Source organism: Cyphellophora attinorum (genome assembly GCF_001299255.1).
Source record: "Cyphellophora attinorum strain CBS 131958 chromosome Unknown Contig7, whole genome shotgun sequence".
NCBI lineage: Eukaryota > Fungi > Ascomycota > Eurotiomycetes > Chaetothyriales > Cyphellophoraceae > Cyphellophora > Cyphellophora attinorum.
Genome location: NW_017253235.1, coordinates 537,926 through 564,687, shown reverse-complemented (window position 1 = coordinate 564,687; position 26,762 = coordinate 537,926). Strand labels below are relative to the sequence as shown.

The window sequence follows — 26,762 nt, the reverse complement described above, 5'->3', positions numbered from 1 at the left end:
GAGCGGAAATCAGCGCTCGGGAAGCCAGACCAGACCAGACCAACAACAAATTCGCTTCGACTTGTCGCATTCGCGCATGAAGTCGATCCCTGACCAATGAAATTAGGTGTTGAGCATCGCTATCAACCTTTTCCTTTGGACCCTCGATCCTGCACTTGCGCTGACCCAGAGCCTACCTGCGCTATTCGTTATAAGTGGTGGACATTCGCTATCTTGGAGAATTGTGTCGCGAGTTTCGCGCGGTAGCCCGCGTGGCACAAATCGTAATTTGACCTTCCCTGTGGCCCAAGGCGGGGTTCCTGAACGGCAGTCTCGCTGAGACTCTTTGATATTTCTGTGACTTCCGTTTCAATCGTTCCATCCTGCTGGGCCTAGTTTCTCGAGTGATTTGGATCTCTTTATATCATGGCGACGCAACAGATTGACACGCAGCAGGACTATGTTGTTCCAACAAAGCAACAGGCAGTTGCCCACCCGCTCTGCCCACTGAGTGGCGAGGAAATCAGCCAGGCCTCGGCAATCATCAGAAGCAGCTGGCCTGCACACACTGACCTGCGCTTCAAGACGATAACGCTGAACGAGCCTGCGAAGAAGGAGTTTGTGCCGTACCTCGACGCCGAGCATGCTGGACAACCGCTGCCTAAGCTGGACCGCAAGGTCTTTGTTGCGTACTACATACGGAACACTGTATGTATCGCCCTCATAGTCGTTTGGAATCGCTGTTCGTCTGACATGCACAACAGGATCGCTTCCATGAGGCTGTCGTCAATCTGTCCAACGGCAAGATCGAATTCAATGCCAGGCTTGGTGCAAACGTGCACGGAAATGCAGGTACGGACATGAGACCACCATGGGACTCAGCACGACCTAATGCTCTGCAGACTACGATGAGATCCTCCAGGTTGAGGAGAAGACACTCAACAATGAGCAGGTCAAGGCAGCGATTGCCAAATTGCAGCTTCCTAAAGATGCCGTCGTGACTTGCGATCCTTGGATCTACGGTATGCCTGAACGAGGATCTCCGCGTGGTAAGATCAGACTGCTGACTTCGTTCAGGTTCCGACGGAAACAAGGACGACGACCGCCTATTCCAGGTCTTCATCTACATGCGAGATCCGCAGAACCCAAATGAGCTGGACTCCAACCACTATGCATTCCCTTTGCCCATCACAGCAGTCTTCGACGCGGCCTCGCTCGAGATCCTGAGTGTCGACTGGCTACCTACCGGAGCAGATGCTGAAGTCAGGCAACCTCCGACTTACACCCCCGTCCCGGCCAATGAGTACATTGGCGAGTACCAGACGCCACGGACTGATCTCAAGCCTCTGAGCGTGATTCAGCCTGAGGGTGCTTCTTTCACCTTGACTCCTGTCGGCACTACTGGCCACACGCTCGAATGGCAGAAGTGGCACATGCGCATCGGCTTCAATCAGCGAGAGGGCCCCATCCTTTACGACGTCCGCTATGACGGCCGACCGCTGTTCTACCGCGTGTCCCTTTCCGACATGAACATTCCATACGCCGACCCTCGCGCACCATTCCACAAGAAGTCCGCCTTCGATCTGGGCGATGCCGGCGCCGGAGCCATGGCCAACAACCTGCAACTCGGGTGTGACTGCCTGGGTCACATTGCCTACCTTGACGGGACGGTCTCCGACGACAAAGGCTCCCCCGTCCTCCTCGAAAACGCCATCTGCATCCACGAGCAGGACGGCGGAATCGGCTGGAAGCACACCAACTACCGTACCGGCCGCGCCGCCGTGACCCGCTCGCGCGAGCTCGTCATCCAGACCATTATCACCGTCTCCAACTACGAATACATCCTCGCCTACCAATTCAACACAGCCGCCGAATTCCACTACGAGGTCCGCGCCACTGGTATCCTGTCAACGCAACCCATCGACCATTCCCTCGACAAAGTCGGTGTCCCCTTCGGCACCGTTGTGCACCCCGGTGTCCTCGCCGCCCACCATCAGCACATCTTCTCCCTGCGCATCGATCCCATGCTCGATGGCAGTCACGCCAACCGCCTGGTCTACAGCGAAGCCCATCCCATGCCGCTCGACCCCAAGCTCAACGCCTCCGGCCACGGCTACACTGTCACCGAAACCCAAGTGACAGAATCTTCCGGCCTCGACCTCGCGCCCCAACATAACCGCATCTTCAAGATTCAAAACACGCAATCCCGCAATCCAATCAACAATCAACCCGCCGCCTACAAAATCATGGCCCCACCCTTCCAGCCTATCCTCTCGCATCCCTCCTCCTACAACTTCAAACGCGCCGAGTTCGCCGATCACGCAATCTACGTCACTACCCAACGCCGACCGCGAGCTCTACGCCGGCGGCTGGTACACGAATCAGTCGCGTGGCGGCACGGGCGTGCGCGCTTGGGCCGACCGGAAAGACAACGTCCTCGACCAGGATATTGTGGTGTGGGTGCAATTCGGAATCAACCATGTCCCACGCATCGAGGATTTCCCTGTGATGCCGTGCGAGGTGCTGAAGGTGATGCTGAAGCCGGTGAACTTCTTTGAGCGGAACCCGGCGGGCGATGTGCCGATGAGTGAGCAGAGGATCAACAACAGTACCTTGGTGGGTGGAAATCATCAGCAGGGTGCGGGTGTTACGACAACGGTGGGAGACTGCTGTGCCAGTGATGAGGAAAAGCCCACTTCGAAACTGTAAGGCGCTTTCGCCCATAGGGTGGCATCGCAGGATAGCCAGAAGAGATTTGGTCCAAAGCAGTGAACAATGGTGAACTCGGCAGCTCTCAGTTAGTTGCTAAGTTTTGCGATACGCATACAGCCATGTCAGTCACAACCATTGTATAGAGGTGTCATCGAGATTCTTTCGGGCTCTGTTCTTTTGTCAATACTTGTCGAGCTCGAGGGCTTGCTGAATAAGTATATCTATGTTGTGAAATCAGTAAAATCCCAAGCAAATGCAAGCCTACCCGGTTTTGCTGTTTGCCGTTTGCCGTTCCCTCGTTATCTCGCTACTGCTCGTTCGAGGGCGAGGGTAGTTCCTGCCTTCAGCAATGCAAGACCTTGATTGAGGTCGACTGCTCCTTCCCAGATCACAGATTCCCACTCATGCTCAATACCTACCCCAGAGCAACACTTCTGCCAAGACCTGTACTCAGAATTCGATTCTTCATTCCACCCGTCACAGACCTGTCCTGCACTGGCCCCTGAAGCAGGATGAATTCCTCGACAGTCTCTATCCAGCCATACCAGTTCTAGGATCATACCTATAATATTGCAGGATCTCAATTTAGGTGTTCGGAAGAGCTGATTCTGAGCATCTGCTCGCGCCACGGGGTCTTTGTCTCCCGGAGCATGAGAACTCGCGAGCAGAACATCGCTCGGATTCCTTGTCGAGCCCCAGGGATTTCATGATGGGGCAGGGTGAAGGTGAAAAGTCGATATCTCCGTCACCTGGGCAGCTCATGGCACTAGTACTGGTACTGATGGCTAGGTATGTGACGTCACCTCACATGAGGATCCAGCACGGGAAAGAATGTACTTTTGAGAGGCTGCTCTCTCGCCGATACAGGCACTCGTTCCCTACAGCGGCTTAATATCAAGCAACGTAGATCAGGATGAGAGCGAGGTGACCGTTCGGGAGTCGACATTAGGCAAAGTTTGTGGCTTCGAGACTCAAACAGACACGGAAGGAACAGGACACAAGTCGGCGGAAAACGGGATTGAAAGCCGGGAGCTCCTGGTGGCAAGAGCAATCAGAACTGCAACCTTAAGAATGAGCTGCGTGTCGGAGGTGGCAATAAAGCAAAGAAGCGAAGACACGGCGTTCACTCGGAAGCGCGCTTAATCGGGCTTTGTTGCTGTGATGCCTTGTTGCGAACATCAACCATACCTTGCATTTCATACTTCTACAGCAGTGACTATATGCAGTGTGTGCAGGACCGAACTCGAGAGATCTGACAATCGAGTTGCTCGTGCTCGAGGCCGTCAACAGCCAGTCTTTTTTGTTGGCATTCCGGTAGCCGAGTCTCCCTCTGGCACAGTACTTGGAACCCTCAAGCACGTCCGAAGTCTTGCTTGTAGGAGCCAATTTTGTTCAGGTCTGAACGCTTCCGTGCCCTTTCCGACCCGGACCCAGGCTGTGCTCGGTCAGATTGCCCTGTAAGTATAATCCGGGGTAATTGAGGGCATTCAGTGGCTAGAGTGCGTGCCGTGTGTTCAGCTGAAGTGCTGTTGATTAGTTGTCTTCGCGCCGCGAGCAGGTCTGCTGCGGGTCGCATAGAAATCATGCATTGAAGCTTTAGGTGTAAGTCTCATTGGTACACGTACTGACCGGTGAAGGACTTTATGTCTGTATAGCATGGATGTCCCCTTGAGAACGAGCTTTGCGGAAGACCCAAAGGACAGTCGTGGGGTCCGGTCATTCGCTCGCTAAAATGGTCCAGGATAGGACCTGCCCTCCTTCGTAATATCCGGCTGAAAGACGTCCATGAGCGCAATATCCGCCGGCACATGGGAATGAACAAGCGCAAGCTCTGATTCGCGGCCCGGTAGCGCCCGAGACCATGCGGCTCTGCGATCGCTGTTCGCGCAAGCCCCTCGTAGAATGCGAATCGCTCACTTCAGCTACATGAGGTGGTCCTTCGGAATGCGCCTTGCATCCGTGCTGCAAGTGCGCCTCTTCTCTGAGAGGAACTTCTGGACAAATCTGCCTTGCGCAGCCAACCACTCTACCCTGAACACGCGACAGCGCAGAACATCGCGCACAGTACTTCTGCACGAGACCTGAGACCTACACGAATCGGTTAGTGTCCACCCAATAGGTGGCGACTCCACCAGGAAATGCCGGAACGAAATACAAGCGACCGCGGGCATACAGATCGCCGGGCCAACGACAAGTGTACAGTGCCCTCACGTCCCCTGCTTTCGGATCGGTGCTGATACACTCCAGCTGGCGCTGGCACAGGAGATCGTGGAGGCGATGGACAGTACAGCAAAAGCAACAGTGGCAAGTCCGAGGGGAAACGAAAGTCCACGAGTCCTCGCAGAGATGGACCGCCAGGCAGCGGCGGACAACACGGATTCCAGAAGGAAAGCGTGTCGAAGAAATACAAATGAGGTCGGCAGAAGTCCTCGAACCGTTCTGCGCAGTGCTTGTGAATGGTGATGCGATCGTCATCGGTGTTGTACGAGTCTCTTAAGTGGGTTGCAGTTCCTTGATGGCGTCGGCGTACCAGGTCCAGATATCGCTCGCTTCGTGCTGCTTGCGCTGTACTCTCAGATAGCGCTTGAGCAATTGAAATGCATTCGTAAATTGCGGATTGCCTGTTCCGAGATGAACACCACGCCAGAGGAGCGCCTCTTTCACAAGTTCTTCGCCTATTGCCCAAGTCTCAGGTGTTTGTCGTTGTCTTTTACCTTCCTCGGCAATGTGAAGAAGAAACAAACCAACTCGGTAGCGCACCTCCCAGTACAGTGGATGCTCCTTGCTGTAAGCTTTCTCTGTGCGCACTAAAACAACCTCCTCCATTAAGAGAACAGCAGTCTCCAGCTCTCCAAATGCAGCATGAGCCCTTGCTAAGGTCGCTGTCCAGGTGATTGTATCGAGCGCATAGGGCCCGAAGCATTCTTCGCACTTAGACTTCTCGCTGTTCAGCATTTCCAGGGCTCTTTCATGCTGCCCAGCCTCGAGAAGGGTCCAGGCAAGGTTATACCGAGCCGCGAGTGCGAATGGCGAATACTTGTTACCAGCCGCAAGTCGAGCCATGTCACAAGCTTCAGATAGCTTGGCAACATTGTCTCTGGCCTTCGCCTGGTCCCAAGACGTAGTGTCAAAGAGAAATCCTAGAGTCTTCTGTAGGGCGGTCCACTGTGGCTTGCTTGAGCCGATGAGGCGCAGCTCGAGATGTTGAAAGACGGTGGCTTTCAATGGTCGATGGCCGTAGACTTCGAGCAGGAACGACACCCTGTTCAGTGTCGAGATGCTTTTCGTGAAAGACCCGGGGGGAGGTCCATCCATGAGTGTCTGAAAGGCAACAACGCCACAGTCCAGAGCATGTTCAGCATCCTTGACGGCACCTTGGCCATAGTGAACGCAGGCCTCAAAGCACGATCTTATAAAAGTCTCTGCAGATGAGCTCTCAAGACCCCCATGTCGGCCAAGGACCTGATGCAAAGCATGTGCCAAGGTTATACTCGCGGACAGTGCGATGGGTGTCGCCGACACGAGTCCGTGCAACACAGAGAGCGGACTTCGCGTTGAGCTTTCGGCTGCGGCAGGTCCAGGGCTGTCCATGTCGCCGTACAACTGATCGAAAGCGCCACCACGTAAATTTAACACAGCCGTGAAGCCCTGACTGTCTTGATCTTCTTGTTCAGCAAGCACAGGCGTCGCGAGCGCTTGCGTCGAAGCTTCAGTGTGTAGATTCCTGATACTATTGGACTCATCATATCGTCCGCTCCAGCCGCTAGCGTCATCCGCGGATCCTTTGATCTGCATAGAGGAGTAAGTAAAATCTGTCGGCTCGAAGGTGGTGTTGAAGTCTGACGATGCGAATGGGCCCAAAGATATGTGTGATGCGACCGAACTTGCAAGGTATGTGGCCTGGGATACTGCTGGCGGTCTCGATGGCTGAGCATTCCCCGATAGGTTTTCTGAGAAGAAGCCACCAGGCCCACCGCGCTGATCCGGCGCGAAAATATTGGTACTCGGGGGCTGAGAATGTGGCAAATCCTGCCAATCCACGCTTTTAGGCCAATCAGCGCGGTTCGGCGGAAGGCTTTGGCGCAATTCGGCAGGTGTTGATATACCTGTGGTCTTACAGATGTACCTCTGGACGTCTTTGCGAGTTTTGGGCTTGCCGTTGTAAAAGACTTGGCGTTCGATCTGGCGCTGTTCAGCCTCATCCAGCAAGCACTGGATGACGGCCACCGCTGGTCGGCTGAGGTTTCGTCTAATGCTTTCTCTGCTCAATCGGTCTTTCCACTGCTTCGTACTATCTCTTGTCAGCCTTGGTAGACGCTGGAGAACGTGATCACTGACGTTGCGTGGAACCCGTATGTTTCCCGGAAATAGGTCTGTAGCTCCTTCAGCGGCGTGTTCTCTGTTAAGTACAGCCTGATAATCTCGGCATCGTAAGCGGCCCACACCGAATCGGGTATCTTTCGCAGGTGGTGCCCTCCTTCCCGCCGTTGGCCGGGGCCTGCTGCTTGCATTGGTAAGTTTACCTGCATATCCATGCTGGTGTTTGGAATTTGACGTAACATAACGAAATTAAGGACCGTGCATGACCCTAAGAGGTTGTGTCACGTGTGCCATGGCTTGGGCGTGTCATACGCTACAAGAGGTCGATGCTCGAGTAGCACAAAAGGGAATTGAAGACATCTTATATTGGTGTCTCTCAGATAGCCACCTCGATGTTTGTCCATCGTGAGGATTTTGGTAACAGTACATTGATGTCTGTGATTGTGGATGGTATGCTCCTAGATCGTGAAGCATCAGGAGTTTTGGCACTTTGGTATCAGGTGATTCGTAGCTTCACCATGGATGCATTCTGTGGACAGACTTTGAAGTTGCAGCCTAGGGCAGAAGTTCCGACTAGTCACTAGTCAGTCAGAAGATCTGAACCTGCCTCATGATTCGCCGCGGGTGCGGGAAAGCACGCTGAGGCTTGCTCGCAACTTCCCGTCAGGCGAAGCTTGGGCACCATCGCGCACTGGCTGGTCGGGCGTCGATAGCTGAGCAGTTGGCATGTTTTGCTGAGGGAATTTTCGAAAGATCATGGATGTTGGGGGTGAATTTGGATATCGAGTCGCCCCAAATGACAGGTCAAATGACCAACGCTTTCGGATTAGCCTAGAATGCTGACCCTCGATTTCCAGCAGCGCTTGTGCCTTTCGTTACCCTCGTCAACCCCACTTTCGGTGTTCAAACGAATGCTTTAGAACCTGCTCATGCTGCCCAAGCTTTGATGGCATTATTCGGAAGCCACGATCGGGTGATCTTACTTCAGAAACACACCGCCGCTGCTGTGAACTACAGTCCCAGTCGCGTGCTTGTCCTTGAGCAAGTAGAGATATGCCTCGGCCACATCTTCGAATGTGCCAACCCTTCCCAGACAATTAGCAGCTCTCACGCCCTTGAAGAAGTCCTCCTTGCCATCTCCCATGCCGTCCCACATATCAGTCTCTACCACACCCGGAGCCACACAATTCACCCTGATCGGAGCCAGGTCAAAAGCTAGCTGCCTCGTCAACCCTGTGAGGCCCGCACCAATGAATGCCAGCAGCGACCAGCCACCTGCAATCGGCTTCTCAGCGATCGACCCTGATGTGATCGTGATCGACGAATTTGGCGAGTGCTCAAGGAGAGCGACTCCGTGTTTGGCAACCAGGAGTGGCCCAATTGCACGAACTTGGCTCTGTTTGGCAAACGCCTCTGGTGTGAAGTCCGAAATTGGCATTGTGGGAAGACGATCGCCGGCAAGATAGATGATGTGGTCTGGTCTTCCGGTTTGCTTGAACAGGTTGATGATGTTTTGCTCAATGTCCTCCTCGCCGAGATCACAGACGTATCCGTCGATCTTATCCCGTGAAGCCGGATACTGATCCTTGAGTAGCTTCAAAACCGAGTCGAGCTTTTGTTGTCGCGACGACGTCAGGAAAACTCGTGCTCCCGCCTGGATGAGAGCGTGCGCGACTGCAATGCCGACTCCTGCCGATGAATGTGAGGATAATGCCTTTTCGGAGTTGGAATTCGACTGAACTAACCTCCCGTGCCTCCAATTAGGAGGACAGTTTGATCAGCAAGCTTGCTGTTGAAGTCTGGCACGCCTAGATTCTGCGACATTGCATCTAACAGTCGACTGATGATGGGGAAGCCGGACTCTGCTTGGGTTTTCTTTCCGTTATCGACGTCGCCCGGTGCTTGGTGCTCAAGACCTTGTACTCCTGCCGCTTCTTATTTTCTTGCTCCAGCAAGAAGTCGCAGTACACGTCGATGCTCTTTTTGCGACGGTTGTCCTCTCCTGCTGCAGTCGCAGTCGCTCTTGGCTCTTTCTTTGCTCCATTTTGTATGTCAACAGCGCCTTCCTTACATCCACTAAAGCCGGAGCAGCAGCGACGAGATCAATGTTTACTGAACCTCAAGATACGTTCTTGCCCGAACACCTCACTTATCTCCATCACAACATGTTCAAAATGCACGGGAAGTCGTCGTCTTCAAATACTCCCAATACGAGAGAGAGTAAAAGCGCATTGCCCCATTCCGGCTAAGCGTTGAAGCCACTATTGAACCTCTTACAAGCACACTTGATTGCCTAAAACTGACTGCAGCGTCATCCCAGTCCTTCCTTCAAACGGTATATTTGGACTTGTTGGCGATTCGTGGAGACTACTGCGAGAACTACCTAGGCATCTTGTTCTCGTACGGAGGCATAGATACTGCATCTTGTATTGCGTACGATAGACAAAAGCGCGCAAAACGATTTGTTGCCTAGGTAGGTATGCACAGATTGCCTTACATGAGGACTATGCCATGTGGTCTGCCTCGGCCCCATCTGAATATAGCAATCGGTTGGGGCCGCGAGCATGCAATGTCGTTCGCCTTCAGCACTTAACGCGGGAACGACTGCGACAGTAATCCGCAAGTATAGGCGAATTCTTGACCGTCGCGAGAACAAGCGACGTTTATGCTTACGAGAAGCTGTCGCGATGCCGTCCTCAGAAAGCCGAGGATCAAGTTAATGACGAACCAACGCCGTGTTTCTTTGCCATCTGATCGGAATTCGAGACCGACCCGGAACCCATGCTCATCGCACCTTCCCTATCCTGTACGGGCACCTTCCAGGGACGGTGTCGGGCGATAAATCTACCACTACTGCCGTACTTACGGCTTTGGCGGGGACGGAAATAGCGGCGTTGAGTGCCCTGTTGTGGGGTCCAGACGGCTCAACATGTCGACCGACGGGTGCCATCGCAACGACCTCACGCTGGGCGTACATACGCCCTTCATGCTGAGCGCATTGTCAAGTAGTCGCGTCCACTTCGCCGAACTGTACTCCAGAAGCGACAAGTCAGCGGAAAGGACTTGAGAAAGGATGCATGGCCACCCCTGCCTATCTGCAAGCGCCGTCTTCCTAGGCTTCTGTGACCTGCAAGGCAGTCCATGATTCTTACTACTCAATCCAGCAACTCCCTACATCTCAACGAAGTTCCCTTGAGCAACTGATGCTATATCCACAACATACGTCTGCTTTAAACCTACAAATGGTAGCATTGCTGCCAGGTCATCCTCGCAAAGCAGTCGCACATTTATTGGAGATCTAGGCGGGCTAGGCTACCTACGATAGGATCAAACCACCTTATTTGATTACAACTCAAGGTGAGTGAGGTACGTGGCCGACATGCTAGGCACCTGGTGGCGTTAGTCCCGCTTCCGACCGAAGCAATGACATGCGCGGCGAACCCTTTCGGAGGAACTGTAGTTACGGGAGGATCCGATATCAGCGGCTCGCCATAACTCACTCAGCGGTGTACTGTACACACGTGGATCAGAGCGCTCACACAGACAGAGTGATCAATTCAATGGACCGATCGCTGCGCATGCGAAATTTGATGGTCATGTCATATCAGTCGTGTGATCGACTGCTCCGAAGATCGAGCTGAGCCACACTGCCCATCAGAGCCTCGCGCGAAGGAGCACTCTGTCCATCGCCATTGCTTGGGCCGGACGCATACTACCACTGGTAGTAGCTACAGGATCACGCCGCCTCTTGCTCCTCCGCGAAGAGACCTTCCAGTCCAACCTCTTCGTCCAGCTCCATTACACCTTTCCGCTCTTCCATTTTCTCCTTCTTTCCCCGCCGCTTGGCCTTGATCGCCTCCTCCGCCTGGCACATCTCACAACAGCGCTCCAGCTCCAGCTTCCGCCACGCACTCACAAGGCCGCCAAGGCATCTCCGTCGTCTGCAACTAGGCGTCCAGCACATCGCACACCGGACTTCTAACCTGTCGCGCGGTTTCTTGTTGGTGGCGTTGAGTGCGGGATCGTTAGCGCGGTGGTGGACGATGTTGTAGAATGGGTGTGTGGGGTCCGTGATCTCGTCTGTTGGTCGCCAATCGCGCCTGGGTGGGTTCTGGCTGTTCTCGATGAGTTCGCCTTGGGAAGGAGGGTGACGCTGCCGCTCGTATGACAGCCTTTGGGATGTCTTGAGCGGTGACTAGGAATATCGACGCCGTCGATCTCGTCGCTGTCAGCCGCATCTTCGCCTCCTGCCTCAACGATTGAATGTCCGGCTCCGGAGCTTCCTTGCAGTCGCTGTGCTGCTCTCCGCTGATAGCTCTCCTCGAGGTGATCAACCAGGCTCTCGACTCTTTCGGCCCAGGATCCCTTCCATCTCACATCGATCCCCATCCAAACGGCATACCGTCGCACGTTCCACCACTTCCCACCAGACTCTGCACGTCTCGCGAAACGTTGTTTCCTCCGCTTATCCCTTCTGCCTGTCCACGACTCATGCTTCTGGAGCACCCATTTGACCCAACCTTCCAGCTCCTCCGTGTCTTCGAATCCCATCATGGACCACTCTTCCCGTCGTCGAGTCAGTTGTTCTTTCTCGAAACACATTGCGCAGCCCCAGTACAACTCGAACTGGCCGGTGCCGCATTCGACGCAGATGCCAACCTCTTCGCCCTTTGCCACTTTGGGCAACGATTTGCCACGAACCAGACGGCTGACATGGCGTTCCACAGCGCCCGCCCGACGCACCATTTCGCTCCGCCGTAGCCAATGCTCGCGCCACCAAGTCCCGGCGATGAACATGTGCTGGCGCATACAGTCCTTGCACCTCCTTTGCCGTGCCAATCGCCCACCTAGACCTGTGCCCTTGCAGCTCATGCGCTCCACGAACATCCGCAGTGGCTTGACCTCTAGGCAGCCATAGCAACGCAACTCACTGACAGGTCGTTCAAGGAGCTGCCACTCAAAGGCTATAGAGAAGAGGTCCCACAGGGTGTCGCGGCCGTAGCGTGGGTGAATCCGACGATACTCGGCTCGCTGAACAGCTTCGTCGGCAAGACAGTTGAGGATAAAGCGGGTGCGGATGGTGGTGACGTGATCGACCGTGAGGACGTTATGTAATTTGTGGCAGGTCGAGCGGAGAGCGAGGAGGGTATTGTACGTCAGATGGTCGGAAAGATGGTAGATGAGGTCATCAGGTAGATTTAGGAATCGGGACTGCGGTTGTGTCATAGCTGTGGCAGAAGTCGGTGCTGTCTCAGTCTGGGTGATTGGCTTGTTGCCGACCGTCGTTGATACATCTGCTTGCTTGTTTAAGTTCGGCACCAGGTCCGAGGATGGAGATCTTAGTTTCTCGCACGTGGCTTCGTTTCTGCTCATGAGGTTCACGTGGCTGCCATTCAGTAAAGATGCTGATGTAGTCGCAAAATGGTCCTCTTCGAGCAATGTCACGCCTGTGTCCTTTGCCGGGGCTTGTCCATCACCAGATCCCTTCCGCAGCTTCAGAAGCCGCATTTTGTCCGTCGCATCCACAAACAGTTGGCGCTTTCGCGTGCACGGGACAAAGCTAGGAGCCTCCAGATGGTCGTCGTCTTCGTCGTCTGTTTCAATGTATTCGAATACGTCCCAACCGTCGAAGTGTTCCGCACGAGTGACGAGGACCATTTAAATCCCGTAGCTCGGAGGGATGGTCTTGGCAATTTCGGTAATTGGATGTTCAAGTGATGTTTGACAGTGAAAGTCCTTAGATCTGAAAGGCGCTGGTGAGCAGCGTCGGTCTGACGACTCGTCGTTCAAGCAGTGCTTGCTTGGTAGTTCGCACCCTTGATGACTTGGGAGGACTTGGGTAGACTGGCTGGTTGAAGCGAAGCGAGTGGGTTGATTTCTCAGTTACACAATCTGACGAATCGTGGAGCGCCCTGATCTATTGCGAGGGGATGAAACGGTCACTTAGGTCTTGAGCAAATGTGTACTGATATACGCCAGAGACATCTCGGATAAATGCGACAAGTACAACTGAAATGTGTCAATGAAGGTCATGTGTCAGCTGAGGTAGAGGAGGTCAAGGTTGAATCGAGTTGACTTTCACGGTAAGGCAGCCGCGGGGTCTGGCGCGGCGAACAGGGGTCTTGCCAGCGACAGCCAATCAATCACGGCAAGTGCGCCCGACTTGAAGCTACAGGTACAAAAGGTCCTGCAGGTGCTTTGGCCACCGAGTGGCACAGCCAAACCGGTCGCGGTTTCTGTCCTGGTCCGCACTACAGCCACGTTCGCGACTCGTTGGATGGTGAAAGTGGCGCCGACAGCAGCTACGGAGACGCACGGGATGATGAGACGAGGTCTTGCTGCATGCATACATGGATGACCATGAAAATTCATGCACTTCTTGGGACCTATGGCAAGAGACTCTCGTGCTTAGCCTTGAGCCCTTGACGTGCTATCCGTGCGTTTTGAAGTAATGGGTATCAATACCAAGCCGTCCCTATCCTCTCTTTCGCTCGGCTTCTTCGAAAGCGTCGCAGCGGGAGCTGGCGGGCAGCATATGGACTCGTCAAATACGTTGCTCTTGCTTTCCAACAAATCATCCCGTTCGCTGTCATTGCGTTTACAGTGCACCATTGCGCCAAAGACAGCAACAGCAATAGCTCCAAAAGTCGTCAACCCAATCCTCGTCGAAACATGAACCACAGTCGATCCAGCATTACCCGAACTCTGCGCCGCAGCCTGGACGCCAAACGTCGTGCCAGTCACAACCTGACCATTGATCGTAGTCGTGACAGTGGCAGGCACAGGCGCATCAGTCGTAGAGCTGCAGCCCGACCAGGTACCAGTCCAGCTGCTGAATGGTCCCCAGCCAGCTGTCCACGTAGTCCATGCGTCGCAGTTGATACCAGAAGCTTTAGTTCCCCAAGGACCGCCGAATGGGCCACCGCCGCCTCGTCCACCAGGTCCACCGGGACCACCCCAGCCGTGGTTGCCCCAAGGACCTTGCCCTGACGACCATCCTGACGGCGGTCCACCTAGTCCATTCGAACAAGAGCTGACCCACTCGTTCCAGTCCCCACCAAACCGGCCACCAGGACCTCCCGATGGACCAGCGGTGATTAACGAGCCACCTGATGTGGCAGAGAAGGTAGCCTGTTCGGAATTGGTGACGGTCACGCCGTTGTTGACGCACAGCTGAGCAACAGCGCCGTAAATGGCTTCCTGGTCGGTCTCATTCGTGCATGACGTTGACACGCAGGTGTTGAGTTGTGAGATGAGGGTCTGATTGTTGCAGAGACACGCCCAGCCAGTGGATTGGTCGCAGGCGCCGAGGTCGACGCTGGACATGCAGTCGTTCCACTGGAATGAAGTTAGTAAGCTTGACCGGAAGCAAGAAAGAGAAAGCGAAGGCAAATGGGAGGCCTTTGACGGGCACCGCTATTTCGGGTGATGTGGAGGACTCTGAATCAATGCTAGGCTCGCGGACAGGACTTACAGCGCATTCTGGAATCCATGCCAGCGAGCTGCCGGCAAAGAGGGCAGCGGCAACGAAATATGACTTCATGTTGGTATTGGCACCCTTTCGTGTACTAGGATTGATGTCGCAAGTTAATTGTATAGTTTGACAGCTTGAAAAGGAATGGAGAGAGAGCGGCAATCGCTTCACGGGATGTGTCACAGATAGATATACGCAGGGACATTGAACATGTATCACAAGTTGAATTGCAGCCCCATTCGTGCGGTTGCTGCGCCCACGCTCCGGCCTGCTGGCTGCAGAGACCCGACAACCCCGATATTGGATCGTCGCACTTATCAAGCGGTAAGGCTGAGCTGTGCTGTGAAGTCATTCTTTCCCTGTCCTTCGGCCTAGAACAGCATGGTATCAACAGCGAGAGTTGCGCGTCGACTCCATCTCTGCTGAAAGAGCCAACCAGAACAGTAGCGGAGAACTTGGCACGGAGTTGCGGGCCCCGCGCAATTCTAAATCGGGCTGCAAAGCTTCCCCTCGTAGCCGTGATCAGCCTAGGTCCTGAGCAGTGCTGGCGTTCGTTTCATCTTTTATTGAACCTCAAGCCGCCCCTCACTTCGATAAAGTCTTCAGAATCATCGTGAAAGTGTTCGCGATGTGCTTTGTTGCACACGCGTTTGCACCTTGGCCCGTCTGCAGTGTGCTGCGAGCGGTCGTATAGGCTAAGACCGTGCAAGTGACACGCAATGAATCTGCAGTGACTGACGTGGACAATTTCCCCAAAGGCCTCCCGGGGAGCTGATCCCCCTCGAACGTCGGTGCTTGGCATCGCCGACTGCCGTGGCTTGGACTGCTTGGTCGTGCTTCACTGCTTCGTGTATTTTGGGGGCGCGCATTTTGCTTTCCTGTCCCAGAATTCCTCTTGTCAGGCATCCCGCTGCGTCCTTTGCGCACATGATTGTCGTGCCGTAAAGTCTTGTTCACGCTCGTGGGGCGGACATCAGACTGCGCTGCCCTCAAACAGCTGCGGCTTCATGTTGATTCTACACAATTTCGCCAAGCAGCCGCTTAACTGCAGGAATGTCTGAACGCCCTCCAGGATTCGCATATGCGTGAAGCCAATTTCTTTGATGAACTCAAGCTTGGAATGCTCGCTGAGCGTCGGTATCGTCTTGGTCACTCGGAACATTGTGCTTATGATATCGTGTGACGAATAGCCGAGATCCCTGCTCATTGAGGTCCTGGTCAGTGACGCGGCTTCTTCTTGCGAGGTACTCTTTGGGACTTACCACAGCTCTCGCAGGATGTCGAGGGCGCTATCGATCTTGCCTTCCCAGCAGGCCTTGATCATAGCTTGGATCTTGATAGGATGCGGACTGTCCACGACGCGGAAGACGTTGTCTCCATTGACAAATCCAAAACCTGCCCATGTGCTCTGCAGGTTGTTGATGGCTTGTCGCATGTCGCCCTCGGCGCTGAAGACGAGAGCCGCGAGTCCATCTTCTGAGTGTTCCACCTTCTCTGCTTCGATGATTTGCATCAGACGCTGTACGACTTGCGCGTCTGTCAGTCTTGCATATCGGAGGATGGCGCATCTTGATTGCAAAGGCTCAATGATCTTGTTGGACTGGTTGCAAGCAAAGGCGAACCGTGTGGTGTTCGCGTAGATCTCCATGGTGCGTCGCAGTGCTTGCTGAGCGCCAGCAGTCATGCTTCGTCCGTGTCAGTCTAGACCTGTATTTTGGGTGAGGTCATACCTGTCCGCCTCATCGAGAATGACCAATTTGTGCCTGCCAGCCGGCAGTGTCACTTTCTTCTGCGCAAACCCCTTGATTCTGTTGCGGACGACGTCGATGCCTCTTTCATCGCTAGCATTCAGCTCTAGCACGGCTTCCTTGTATGCATCACCTAGCAGTGTCCGAGCGAGACACAGTATAGACGTAGTCTTGCCGATACCAGGCATACCACTGATGATGACGTGGGGCATGTTTCCATCTTTTGCAATGATCTTCAGTCGCTCGATCGTTTCGGAATTGCCTACAACATCATCAAGATAGACTGGCCGGTACTTCTCGACCCACGGCAATTCGTAGTCTACTCCGGCACCATTTGAGCTGGCATTGGCAGTTTTCTTGGGTCCCGTCGACGAGGACGCCTTTGCTTGACCTGACATGGCTCTGCAGGCAGGCGTCGGGTCGATGACGATGCTGAAGTCAGATGCGAGGCATGTACGAGTCCTGGACAGCGTGAGTCAGTCATACATCTTTTTCAGACGCGTTTGTGAACCGCGTCGTCAATTAATCCATTTCTGGAACTGCTGCCGGAGTTACATTGCTAAACCCGCTGGGAGGGCAGAGTCGGACCGGATGACTGAATGGTCCCTGTCATCCGGCTTCAAATAAGTCCAACCAACATCAGCACAATACTAAATACTCATCAACACCTTCCTGCAGTCGGAGTCAAGGAGCGCAACCTTAACACGATACCGCAGAGATAATACATGTGTCAAGACTGATTCGCACGGGCGGTTTCGCGGTAGAGCCCGCCTCGCATGATCGTCGTCTTGTTCACGATCACCGAAAGTCTGGGGATATATATTCAACAGTGGGACTTCAGCAGAGGGGGAATAGGTCGGCGTCTGGTGCATCATTGACGATCGTCACTTCGTCTTCTTTCCATGCGCGTTGAGTGATGTCATTAGTCTAGCGACATCGCGTTGCTGGCATCATACGTGCCAGCCTGCTCCCAAGAAACGCCATTTGTATGATCCTGCCCTTGTGCTTCTCGGCTTTTCCGCTTCGCCTTTGTCTCCTTCTTCATCTGCCGGTGACTCTTAGGCACCTCTGCACTGATCTCAACCTTTCCGCTCCACTTCCTTGCCTCCTTCTGCTCATCTTCTTCGGTCCATTCCTTCGGCAACACCGCAAAGACCAGATATGAAGTATGCGTCTTCAGGTCCGGCTCCGAGCGATGTATCACCTGACCTTCCTTAAACATCGTGCTGTGTGCTTCGGTCTGGGCATTCTCTATCCTCTTCACTTTTGCTGATGGAGGTAGACTGGTGCTTCCAGCATGGAAATCCTTGGCTCGCCGGTCGATGGCTTTGAGATGGTCGAGGGCGGCTGAGACGTCCTCTGGGTATGGATTGACGCCACGCATGCCTGAGTATGATAGTGATGTGTATGATCGAAGGACGTTGAGACGCTTGTGGTTGACCTCGACCATCTGAATGTCGAGCCAGGAGTACTTCCGGAGGTATGAGATGGTCTTCTGTGCTTGTTCGATACAAGGCGAGAAGGTACAGATGTAGACAGGTGAATCTGGATCCAGAGCCGAGGGGCCTTCCTCGGTCGTAACGCGGGTGAGGTGCGGTAAAGCAGACCATGGTGCTGGTAAGTCCAGGAAGATGGCAGACGCTCTCGGAGACTGAGACCGAGCATCGCCTTCTCCGACAGGGAGCAAGAATCCGTCCTTATACGCATCGGCGTGCGTGCATGTAACGAGAGAAGACAAATTGTGTGTCTTCATCTCCTCTGACACTTTCTCATGTCGCTCCTTGTGAAATTCGTAGCTGAATACCCTCCCTAGTCCAGCGCTTTGATCGTGTCCAGAAGGATAGCCATTGAAGACTGCCCGAGCTGCGGCGTGTGTGAAGCTTCCACTTCCACTCCCGGCCTCGATCAGCCTTGTTCCTGGCCTCGCTCTGATACGATGAAGAATGTAGCTGTAGTCGGGCGTGTAGACAACCTGTGTCCTATGTGGTAGAGAGTAGGTCCAGGACTCCGGCGTTGGTGGCAGAACGTGCAAGAAACCTGAATCGGCGGACTCTGCTTCTTTGGTTTCATCATCCTCAGCACCTTCGTCGTTGAGCTCGCTCGCTTTGCGCTTCTTCGAAGTGACTCGCCCGCGCGATCCTGTATCGACCTTGCTAGCTCTTATTTGCGAGCCCCAAGGTGTGCCGATAATTGTTGAGTGTGGAAAGGATCCAAAGCGGGTGTTGGTCACCATACCCTCTGCGTAGCCTGCATCTTGTTCTGTAGAAGGCTTTGATGCAAGCACTACGGGAATTGCAGCATCACGGCGCAAATGTAAGGAAGCAAGATGGCCCTCCTGGGCAGCGAGCCCAGGTGTCAGGAACGACGACGTGGCAGCCATGTCATCAATGTTGCGTTGATACCATCTAGGCCTTCATGACCAGCAAGCATATCTGGGCGGATCTGTGTGGTCAGTATCGCTTCCAACTACGCTGAAAAGGCAGATGGTCTTCACTGCCATCGAACATCGAAAATTTGTGGGTCCCGCATCTGTCGCCCCGGAAATCATTCCCGCATCTATATGTCATGGATCTTAGATCGTATTCGTTCATCCATAGGTAATACTGGGTGAGCAGATAGCCATAGTTATCTCGTGGGAGACAGCGTAAAGGCATGGACCGGAGGACTCTCGCACAATGGGAGTTCAAGGGCCAGCATACACTCTTGCTACAGATATCAGAGTACCTCGTTGTGTTCTACAGTCGAGGAATACACTCCGATTGGCTGAGCGGCTGCATTTATGCAGGAACTTGTCAATGTTCGATGAGATCGCGTTCGTGATGATGTCAAAATTGTCATATTTTGGTCGGGCACTCTCAAACGTCATGCTGCTCGTAAGGCACACGACCTATGCGAGGACCGCAGTCAACCTCTTTTCCTTCTCACACCTCACATTTCCTCCATAGATCTCAGGTCTCACTTCAGAAGCCGACGAGCTTTATTCCAAGGGTTTACACACACCATTCCAAGCATGTCTTCCAAATCGGGACCCAACAGTGGGGGAGATCTGTTTGACATGGCCAAAGACGGCACAACGGTATGTTGAAGGGATATGTGCTCCGACAGACTGGTCTAATGATTCAAATAGGTCCCCGATGATGCCGCCGCGCCCAGACTCATCCCATCGAAACCAAGACCAGACCAGATTGCTGATGGGGATGACCCAAATCAGCTCGGCGGGACTACGTTAGCTGAGGCAGCAACCAATGCTGGAGACATCCCAAGAGTACGTATGCTGTTCCAGTTCGACCGACATAGCTAACTCCAATAGTCAACGAAGGATGTCGACCATGCCACTGTTTTGACTGGTACGGGCGATGCCCTGCCAGCGCAGGTCGATTCTAAGCGGCTGCACCAAGTTCCAGGTGGTGTCACGCATGATGACCAGGCCAAGGGCAGCACGCGGTATGATAAGCACAAAGCAAATACCAGCTTGGAGGACCGAGGGTTGTCGGAGGGATCAGCAGTCGAGCGAAACGTTCCGGGGCTTGAGGACCTCACGCCAGAAGAGGCAGCAGAGAAGGTTGGAAGCAAGCAGTAGTATCGCGATGATAGTCAGCGCTCCTCAAGACCGTGGACATCATTGAACATGACATCGTTCTGCAGCGAGATCACGTCGAAGTAATCGTCGCCAGGCTCCGTCTTCAATCGTCTTACCCTTCGTGAGATTGGAAGGCGTTGCGCGTTGAGCGATTGCGTTGCCGACGTAAACAGCATCAATGGACGTCAGCCTCATGGTAAGAAGGGTCTCATTCGTAGCACACGCGGAATGTTGATGAAACAGGAAAGAGAATCAACGACTGACACCGGATGAGAAGCAGATACCGGGCCGGTCGCGCTGATTTCTTACCCAATTCGAGCTAGCCTTGAGTCGCAGGTGGGGCAAACTTTGAGGGTTGTCCCTGCCGCAACTGGCCGTGGGCAACGGCAGCAGGAAAGAGTGATAACCTGCGGGCAAGTGCGCTCGAGAGGCCGCCCTCTGATGAGCGGAGGCAATCTCTGCGAACCTCTCATAAAGTCCTCCCAGTAGAGCAGACGACATTTCAGTTCCTCCCGCGAAGAGGCACACCTATCTGCGACCCCGCGTCGAATTCTCAGGCACACTTTAACCATGGCTTCCGCCCTCCGAGCAAGCAGAGCACTGCGGCCACTCACTCGCAGCCTCAACCTCAGACCCTCTGCCCGAACGTATGCCAACGTCACCGAGTCCCGTAGTGCTGCTGCAGCAGCCGCTCAAGTACAGTATGACACAACGCCCATCACAACGGCATTCTTCCCCGATGAGCCCAGTGGTCCACAAGTCAACACCGCCATCCCAGGACCGAAGAGCAAGGAAGCAATAGCCAAACTACACGAAGTGTTCGACACTCGAAGTCTGAATATGATGGCCAACTACCAGCAGTCGTACGGCAACTATATCGCTGATCTCGATGGCAACGTTCTGCTCGACGTGTATGCCCAAATTGCGTCCATCCCCGTGGGATACAGCAATCCTGCTCTGCTCCTCGCAGCAACCTCTCCAGATATGGCATCTGCCATCATTAACAGACCTGCGCTTGGCAATTTTCCACAGCATGACTGGGCGTCCATCCTGGAGACGGGCGTCCTTCGCGTGGCACCGAAGGGCTTGAATCAAGTCTTCACCGCAATGGCCGGATCTGATGCGAATGAGACAGCATACAAAGCTGCATTTATGTGGAAGGCGCAGCAGAAGCGAGGTGGACCGGACGTCGACTTCGAGCCAGAGTCGATCTCTTCGTCAATGGACAATAAGGCTCCTGGCGCTCCGAACATGTCGATAATGTCATTCAAGACTGGCTTCCACGGTCGCCTGTTCGGCAGTCTGTCTACCACTCGCAGCAAGCCCATCCACAAAATCGATATCCCAGCCTTTGACTGGCCACAAGCCCCATTCCCAATGCTCAAATATCCTCTCGAGGAGCATGTCGCTGAGAACCGTGCCGAGGAACAACGCTGCCTAGACGAGGCTGAAGATATCATTAAGAACTTTCACAATCCAGTTGCCGCTGTTGTTGTCGAGCCTGTCCAATCCGAAGGCGGCGACAACCATGCTTCTCCATTCTTCTTTAATGGTCTGCGCGAGATTACACGCAAGCACGACGTGTTGTTGATTGTCGACGAAGTCCAGACTGGTGTTGGTGCCACTGGCAAATTCTGGGCGCATGACCACTGGAACCTCCAAGACCCGCCTGATATGGTCACATTCTCCAAGAAGGCACAAACCGCTGGCTACTACTTTGGCAACCCAGAGCTGCGACCAAACAAGCCATACCGCCAGTTCAACACCTGGATGGGAGATCCAGCCCGAGCCATCCTCTTTCGAGCTATCATCAACGAGATCGAACGGCTGAATCTGGTGGAAAACACGGCTCAGGTTGGTGATTATCTGTATAACGGTATCGCTGGTCTTGCTCAGAAGTATCCGCAACACTTCCAGAACCTGCGAGGCAAAGGTCAGGGAACGTTCATTGCGTTTGACAACCCAAAGCGTGACGAGTTCCTGGCGAAGATGAAGGGCTTGGGCATCAATATCGGCGGTAGCGGTGCCACTGCTGTCCGACTGAGGCCTATGTTGATCTTCCAGAAGCACCATGCTGATATTCTGCTCGACGGGCTGGAGAAAATGGCGAATCAATTGTGATGAAAGGACGATACATATTGGCGTTGATCGGAGAACGGAAAAGCATGACTATGTCTGCTCGCATATCGGCGTTTGATGGGGCATCCCAGATTTGCGCTTTTATGATAGCCAGAATTTTGATGGCCTTTTGTCAATTATTGGACCCTTGATGGCCTTTTGTCAATTATTGGACCCTTTGTCGCTTGTTGCTGGATCAATTTCGTAACTGCGACTCTGTGTCTTGAGGGACACCCCATCGCGCCTTCGTGTTTGCCTAGACGCCTGTGCTGAATGAAACTTCTGACCACTGGCTCTCATTAGCTGGGCCAGAGCATGCATCTGTCGCCCCTCATCCCATAAGCTCCTAATCCACCATCGAGAAATGCCACCCACGTACTTCCCTTCACATCGCTGTCATTTCTCAAGCACCGCCAGCGACCTCCCCACCACCCTCCTCATCTGCGTTCGACCCATCTCTCGGAAAATACCTGATCCCCTGATCCTCCAGCCCCTGTATAACATCCTCCGGTAGCCTCCCTACCACTTTCGTCGCATAGGTCCCCGGCACATACCCACTCAGCCGCTGCCATTTCGCCACCCAGCTGGTCGATGGATCATGTAGACTGATCAGACCTTCGAAGACTTGGGAGGTCATTTCGTTGATCACTTCGGGCGAGCCGCGGAGCTGAAGGAGTTCTTCACAGTTCGGACAGCCCTGCGATGTGAAGACGGTGGTGGGCTGGACTATGGAGCAGAGGAGGCAGGCGCGTTGAGCGCGGAGGGGGGTCGTCATGGCTGAGGATGAAGCGAGTTGCGCGTCGTAGGCTATGCCTGCGTGAGTGGGATCGAGGGTTTGGTAGGCGATGGCTTCTTACGTTATGCGGATCGTGAGCGTTGGGGGATTCGTCGAAATGCGATCGGAGGGTTTTTGAGCGATGCTTCGTGCAGTCGATCTCAAGGGGAGCAGTGAACGTGTGGCTGGTCTGAGGCAATGGCAGTGGCTAGCGGTCGTAGCGAAGGACAAGTCACGAAGGAAAGAGTGCAGTGCAGACCAAGCCGTTTGTCTACTCGCGGTGACTTTCAAATGACCCGATTTTGGTGTCATTTGGATCCCGCCTCAGTGACCAGTGTCGTGGCACGTTCATCCCACCTTCCTCCAAGTGTCGTTGTGTCTCCTCGAACACCACCAGCCTCACTTCTTTACGGCCCTAATAACCCCCGAGTCCACATTCGACCTCTCGATAATTATTGTCAGCCCACCACACCGCCATCATGCCGCGCGCCGAGGTCGGGTCGACCAAGCACATCGCAAATCAGATGAAAGCGAAGGGCCTGCAGCGTCTACGATGGTACTGTCAAGCCTGTCAACGGCAAATGCGCGATGAGAACGGCTTCAAATGCCACGTCGCCTCCGAGTCACATGTACGTAACATGCAGGTCATCGGCGAAGACCCACGCAAAGCCATCAACGAGTTCTCACGCGAGTTTGAGCGGGATTTTCTGACGCTGTTGCGCACTGGTCATGGGGAGAAGAAGGTCAATTTGAATCAGTTCTACCAGGAGTATATCAGTAATAAGGAGCATATGCACATGAACGCTACGAAGTGGACAAGCTTGTCGGAGTTTGCGAAGCATCTCGGCAGAAACGGTATCGTTCGGGTCGAGGAGGATGAGAAGAAGACCGAGCAAGGTGTAGGCGGCGCCAGTGGCCTGACGATTGCCTGGATCGACAACAGTCCAGAGAATCTAAGGCGGCAGGAGGCCGTCAAGAAGAAGGAGCGTATGGAAAAGGGCGACGAGGAAAGAGAGCAGAGGATGATTCGTGAACAGATCAGGAAGGCCAAGCAAAATCTCGAAGATGGACTGGACGATGATGTGGAAGATATGGGCGACGAAGGCGCTGCAACGGAAGGTATCAAGCGCAATAATGGCGAGAAGGTCGTGCTGAGCTTCGCCGCAAAGAAAGTATCAGAGCCCGAGAAGCCCCCTAGTCCGCCCTTGACGGACAAAGATGACGCTTCAGACAAGTCTGACAAGGAGGCTCTATCAGCCTCAAAGCCGGCTGCCGCCGCCAAACCAGGATTCTCGTTTGGCGCAGCACAGTCGAAGCCAAAGAACGTCTTCGCGGCAGCCTCGAAGAAGAACGTACTCGGCGGCGCAAAGAAGCCTGCAAATCCCCTGCAAATACAGAAACCGATGTCCGAAGCAGAGCGAATCATGAAGGAGGAACTTGAGAGGAAAAGACTGAGAGAGAGCTCTGGAAGCGCATTCAAACGACAACGTGTATCCTGAGCATCGTCCACTTTGCTCTTTGAGGGCGGCATACTACTCCTAGGAGCTTCATCGCACAACAGGTGGAGGTACGACTGGTGGCTAGTGCGACCAACTTGCTGCACCAATATTTGGATCCGGACGAGATGTTTGCCAGATTCGGATCTCCATGATGACTAAGGTCTCTTCTATAGTAGCTTATCAACAGCTAAACCTTGTCAGTGGCTAGAGATCTCTGTTGCTACTCAATATGCTACGACGACTGCGAGATGGACTTTACTGAGGTTCTGCAACATCTTTTCAAGCCAATGACAATCGACAACTCCATACATTCAGCTACTGCGCCAGGTGGATTTAAGTGCATCCCGCTGCTTGAAGTATCCGGATCTGTCGTCCAGAGGCGTCAAAAGTGAAGCAAAACGCACAATCCGTTCTGCAGGCCGTATGATCTAATTCGACAATCGCTTACCCAAGTCTCCCGCCGAAAATTTACATGATGATGAGCTCGTCTACTCTTGCCAGAAGAGGCCCTGTCTCAATCGGCTGCTTGCCGAATCAAGCTCTTGCAATCGACGTTGCAAATTCACGGCGCAACATTCCCGAGCGTCACAGCTCGGGGCAACGGCATGAAATTCGTTCTCTTCTCTCCAGGAACAGGTTCGACATCTACCAAGAATAAGCAACTGGTCAGATCGTACGCTACTGCTTAACAATGGAAGCAGATGCCAAAGAGGCGACCCAAAACGTCATGTCTCTCGAACATCCCCTCGGAAAGAGCTCAAATTGTACCCAAATCAGCGACAAACGTGCAGATCGATACGGACCCCCATGGCGAACCAGTGGAGCTTCAGCCAGAGCCTCGTAGCGTCCTCGGCGCTTTGAGTTGGAGTGAGGATGCGAGCATACATGAATGGCATGTGCAACAACAGCCTTCAGACACACCTGAGCCGCCGGAGCTGAGTTGGGGTTCGTCATTATCGTCGTCCAGCGAGACTCTGGAGCCTGTCCCAAGCTGTGGCTTGCACGCGGGTGAGGCCGAATATCTTTCAGTGCAGCAGGAAAGCTTCCAACCACAAATCTGGGAATGTACTGGTAGAATATTTCGGCGACTGATTGGTCTGAAGCAGAAGGACACGCTCCGACGGCTGTCGGGCTACTCGAGGCACTCGTTATATGAAAGAGATTGGTTGTAGTGTATGTGAGCATTGCGGAAGGTACACTTGTACTACTGCCTTCCTCATTGCAGCCATCTGGCGTTTAGGCTCAGGCTTACCAGTGACACCTTCCGTACTCTGCACAATGCAACCTTTTTCATTCGCTACTACTGGTATCCGTCACAGGGATCCGTCTCAGGCGTAACCAGCCGTGGAACCATTGGATAGATACTCACGAAAGCTTCAGGCGCCGATGATGGAAGAATGTTCCTATCTTCCTTTGTTCACTCCGAAAGTAAGGAAGGAAGACCCGAGGCTGAGCCGCGAAGGAAAATCCGAGGTCAGACCACGAAAGAAATCCAGAGATAACCTTGAAAGGTGACCTAGGTACGGCTCTACTGTTCCACGCTTAACGTTCCTCGCCCAGTCCAACAAGTGTGAACACGTGATCTCGCGTAGGACCGCGTGCACACGGGGAAGCAAATTCTGTAGAGCTGAATGCTTTCCCAACGAGCTTCTGTGACAAGCGCCTGTCACCACTCACGTACCGCAACTCTGCGAATCTTCATCTCCACCATGAACGCGCCTGCCATGAGCGCGCGATCTACCATGAAGTCGGAAGGCGCGTTCCTGCTTGTAACGGGGTAGCTCCTCATCATGGACGTAAATAATTGTTGTGATCGGCTCCGTTGTGTCGAGGGGATCTGGCATCAGAAGGAACAACACCGAGGCTGCTGATAAAAGAAACACTCTGCCTTGGTAGGGTCGTTGGGTGAAGCTTCATTTGATGTACATCTTGTCACGGGTTCGATGTTGTAAAGCAGCGGCATTGTCTTATCGTGTGAGTGTTGGATTCGAAGGTTTCAGCCTGGCCAACATTGAATTGATGTGATATCGATTGACGCGATAAGGGTGTCTGCTTCGAAGTCAGCAGAAGCCGAAAATGAGGTCACCCGAGAGAACGAATTGTCCTGCAAGCTCCTTCCGCGGCAGGAGACAAAATTGCCGGACCAGACATTGTCGTCTTCGTACTTCGCGCTCGTCGACGCTTCCTCTCATGTAGCATCCTCTCGAGCGACAGCTGCGTTACGTCTTGGCAGTGGCCCTGGAGACGGTCGTCGAGTTGACACAGGTTCCTTCCGCCATTACCTCAAACATTGGTAGCTCCTGCTTCGAATCCAGGTCTATCCCACCTGGGACGGAAGCCAGCAGTGACTCCAGAACCGCATCAGTATTCCATCGTGTCCAGAATGCCTTCTATCACACACTGCTCGTGAGCATCGCGATCAGTCTCACCAACATCGGTACCCCAGAGTCGAATTATCTTTCAGTAAATTTATCAAAGGTTCATATTGCTTTCGAGCCGAGTTACAACATTCCAGACCTTGCGTCGCAGCAGCACTGCAATTGCGACCCAGAGACAG

The 26,762-nt window shown here is 53.7% G+C and overlaps 11 protein-coding genes across 11 annotated transcripts; 4 read left to right on the top strand and 7 right to left on the bottom strand.

Annotated features, from left to right (window-relative positions):
• Window positions 1-405: 405 nt before the first annotated feature.
• AB675_9684 (Copper amine oxidase 1) lies at window positions 406-2,688 on the top strand (the record flags this gene model as incomplete). Its single annotated transcript, XM_018150241.1, has 5 exons — window positions 406-687; window positions 744-831; window positions 882-1,001; window positions 1,057-2,309; window positions 2,365-2,688. 5 exons carry the CDS (start codon window positions 406-408, stop codon window positions 2,686-2,688), a joined length of 2,067 nt encoding a protein of 688 aa, XP_018002278.1.
• A 2,496-nt stretch (window positions 2,689-5,184) lies between these two features.
• On the bottom strand, window positions 5,185-7,226 carry AB675_9683 (uncharacterized protein; the record flags this gene model as incomplete). Its single annotated transcript, XM_018150240.1, has 2 exons — window positions 5,185-6,982; window positions 7,030-7,226. The coding sequence occupies 2 exons, from the start codon at window positions 7,224-7,226 to the stop codon at window positions 5,185-5,187; spliced, it is 1,995 nt and encodes a 664-aa protein (XP_018002230.1).
• Window positions 7,227-7,990: 764 nt separating this feature from the next.
• On the bottom strand, window positions 7,991-8,835 carry AB675_9682 (Dehydrogenase/ SDR family member 2, mitochondrial; the record flags this gene model as incomplete). Its single annotated transcript, XM_018150239.1, has 2 exons — window positions 7,991-8,700; window positions 8,757-8,835. 2 exons carry the CDS (start codon window positions 8,833-8,835, stop codon window positions 7,991-7,993), a joined length of 789 nt encoding a protein of 262 aa, XP_018002171.1.
• A 1,912-nt stretch (window positions 8,836-10,747) lies between these two features.
• On the bottom strand, window positions 10,748-12,669 carry AB675_9681 (uncharacterized protein; the record flags this gene model as incomplete). Its single annotated transcript, XM_018150238.1, has 2 exons — window positions 10,748-11,164; window positions 11,221-12,669. The coding sequence occupies 2 exons, from the start codon at window positions 12,667-12,669 to the stop codon at window positions 10,748-10,750; spliced, it is 1,866 nt and encodes a 621-aa protein (XP_018002559.1).
• A 750-nt stretch (window positions 12,670-13,419) lies between these two features.
• Window positions 13,420-14,554, bottom strand: AB675_9680 (uncharacterized protein; the record flags this gene model as incomplete). Its single annotated transcript, XM_018150237.1, has 2 exons — window positions 13,420-14,349; window positions 14,486-14,554. The coding sequence occupies 2 exons, from the start codon at window positions 14,552-14,554 to the stop codon at window positions 13,420-13,422; spliced, it is 999 nt and encodes a 332-aa protein (XP_018002502.1).
• A 904-nt stretch (window positions 14,555-15,458) lies between these two features.
• AB675_9679 (Replication factor C subunit 4) lies at window positions 15,459-16,631 on the bottom strand (the record flags this gene model as incomplete). Its single annotated transcript, XM_018150235.1, has 3 exons — window positions 15,459-15,684; window positions 15,748-16,170; window positions 16,216-16,631. 3 exons carry the CDS (start codon window positions 16,629-16,631, stop codon window positions 15,459-15,461), a joined length of 1,065 nt encoding a protein of 354 aa, XP_018002365.1.
• Window positions 16,632-17,155: 524 nt separating this feature from the next.
• On the bottom strand, window positions 17,156-18,613 carry AB675_9678 (tRNA (adenine(58)-N(1))-methyltransferase catalytic subunit trm61; the record flags this gene model as incomplete). The annotated part of the gene is made up of 1 exon (XM_018150234.1): window positions 17,156-18,613. The coding sequence occupies one exon, from the start codon at window positions 18,611-18,613 to the stop codon at window positions 17,156-17,158; it is 1,458 nt and encodes a 485-aa protein (XP_018002543.1).
• A 630-nt stretch (window positions 18,614-19,243) lies between these two features.
• On the top strand, window positions 19,244-19,813 carry AB675_9677 (uncharacterized protein; the record flags this gene model as incomplete). Its single annotated transcript, XM_018150233.1, has 3 exons — window positions 19,244-19,309; window positions 19,361-19,498; window positions 19,544-19,813. 3 exons carry the CDS (start codon window positions 19,244-19,246, stop codon window positions 19,811-19,813), a joined length of 474 nt encoding a protein of 157 aa, XP_018002598.1.
• A 570-nt stretch (window positions 19,814-20,383) lies between these two features.
• On the top strand, window positions 20,384-21,934 carry AB675_9676 (4-aminobutyrate aminotransferase; the record flags this gene model as incomplete). The annotated part of the gene is made up of 1 exon (XM_018150232.1): window positions 20,384-21,934. The coding sequence occupies one exon, from the start codon at window positions 20,384-20,386 to the stop codon at window positions 21,932-21,934; it is 1,551 nt and encodes a 516-aa protein (XP_018002438.1).
• Window positions 21,935-22,334: 400 nt separating this feature from the next.
• Window positions 22,335-22,706, bottom strand: AB675_9675 (Transcription elongation factor spt4; the record flags this gene model as incomplete). The annotated part of the gene is made up of 1 exon (XM_018150231.1): window positions 22,335-22,706. One exon carries the CDS (start codon window positions 22,704-22,706, stop codon window positions 22,335-22,337), a length of 372 nt encoding a protein of 123 aa, XP_018002313.1.
• A 479-nt stretch (window positions 22,707-23,185) lies between these two features.
• Window positions 23,186-24,205, top strand: AB675_9674 (KIN17-like protein; the record flags this gene model as incomplete). The annotated part of the gene is made up of 1 exon (XM_018150230.1): window positions 23,186-24,205. One exon carries the CDS (start codon window positions 23,186-23,188, stop codon window positions 24,203-24,205), a length of 1,020 nt encoding a protein of 339 aa, XP_018002385.1.
• Window positions 24,206-26,762: the final 2,557 nt, after the last annotated feature.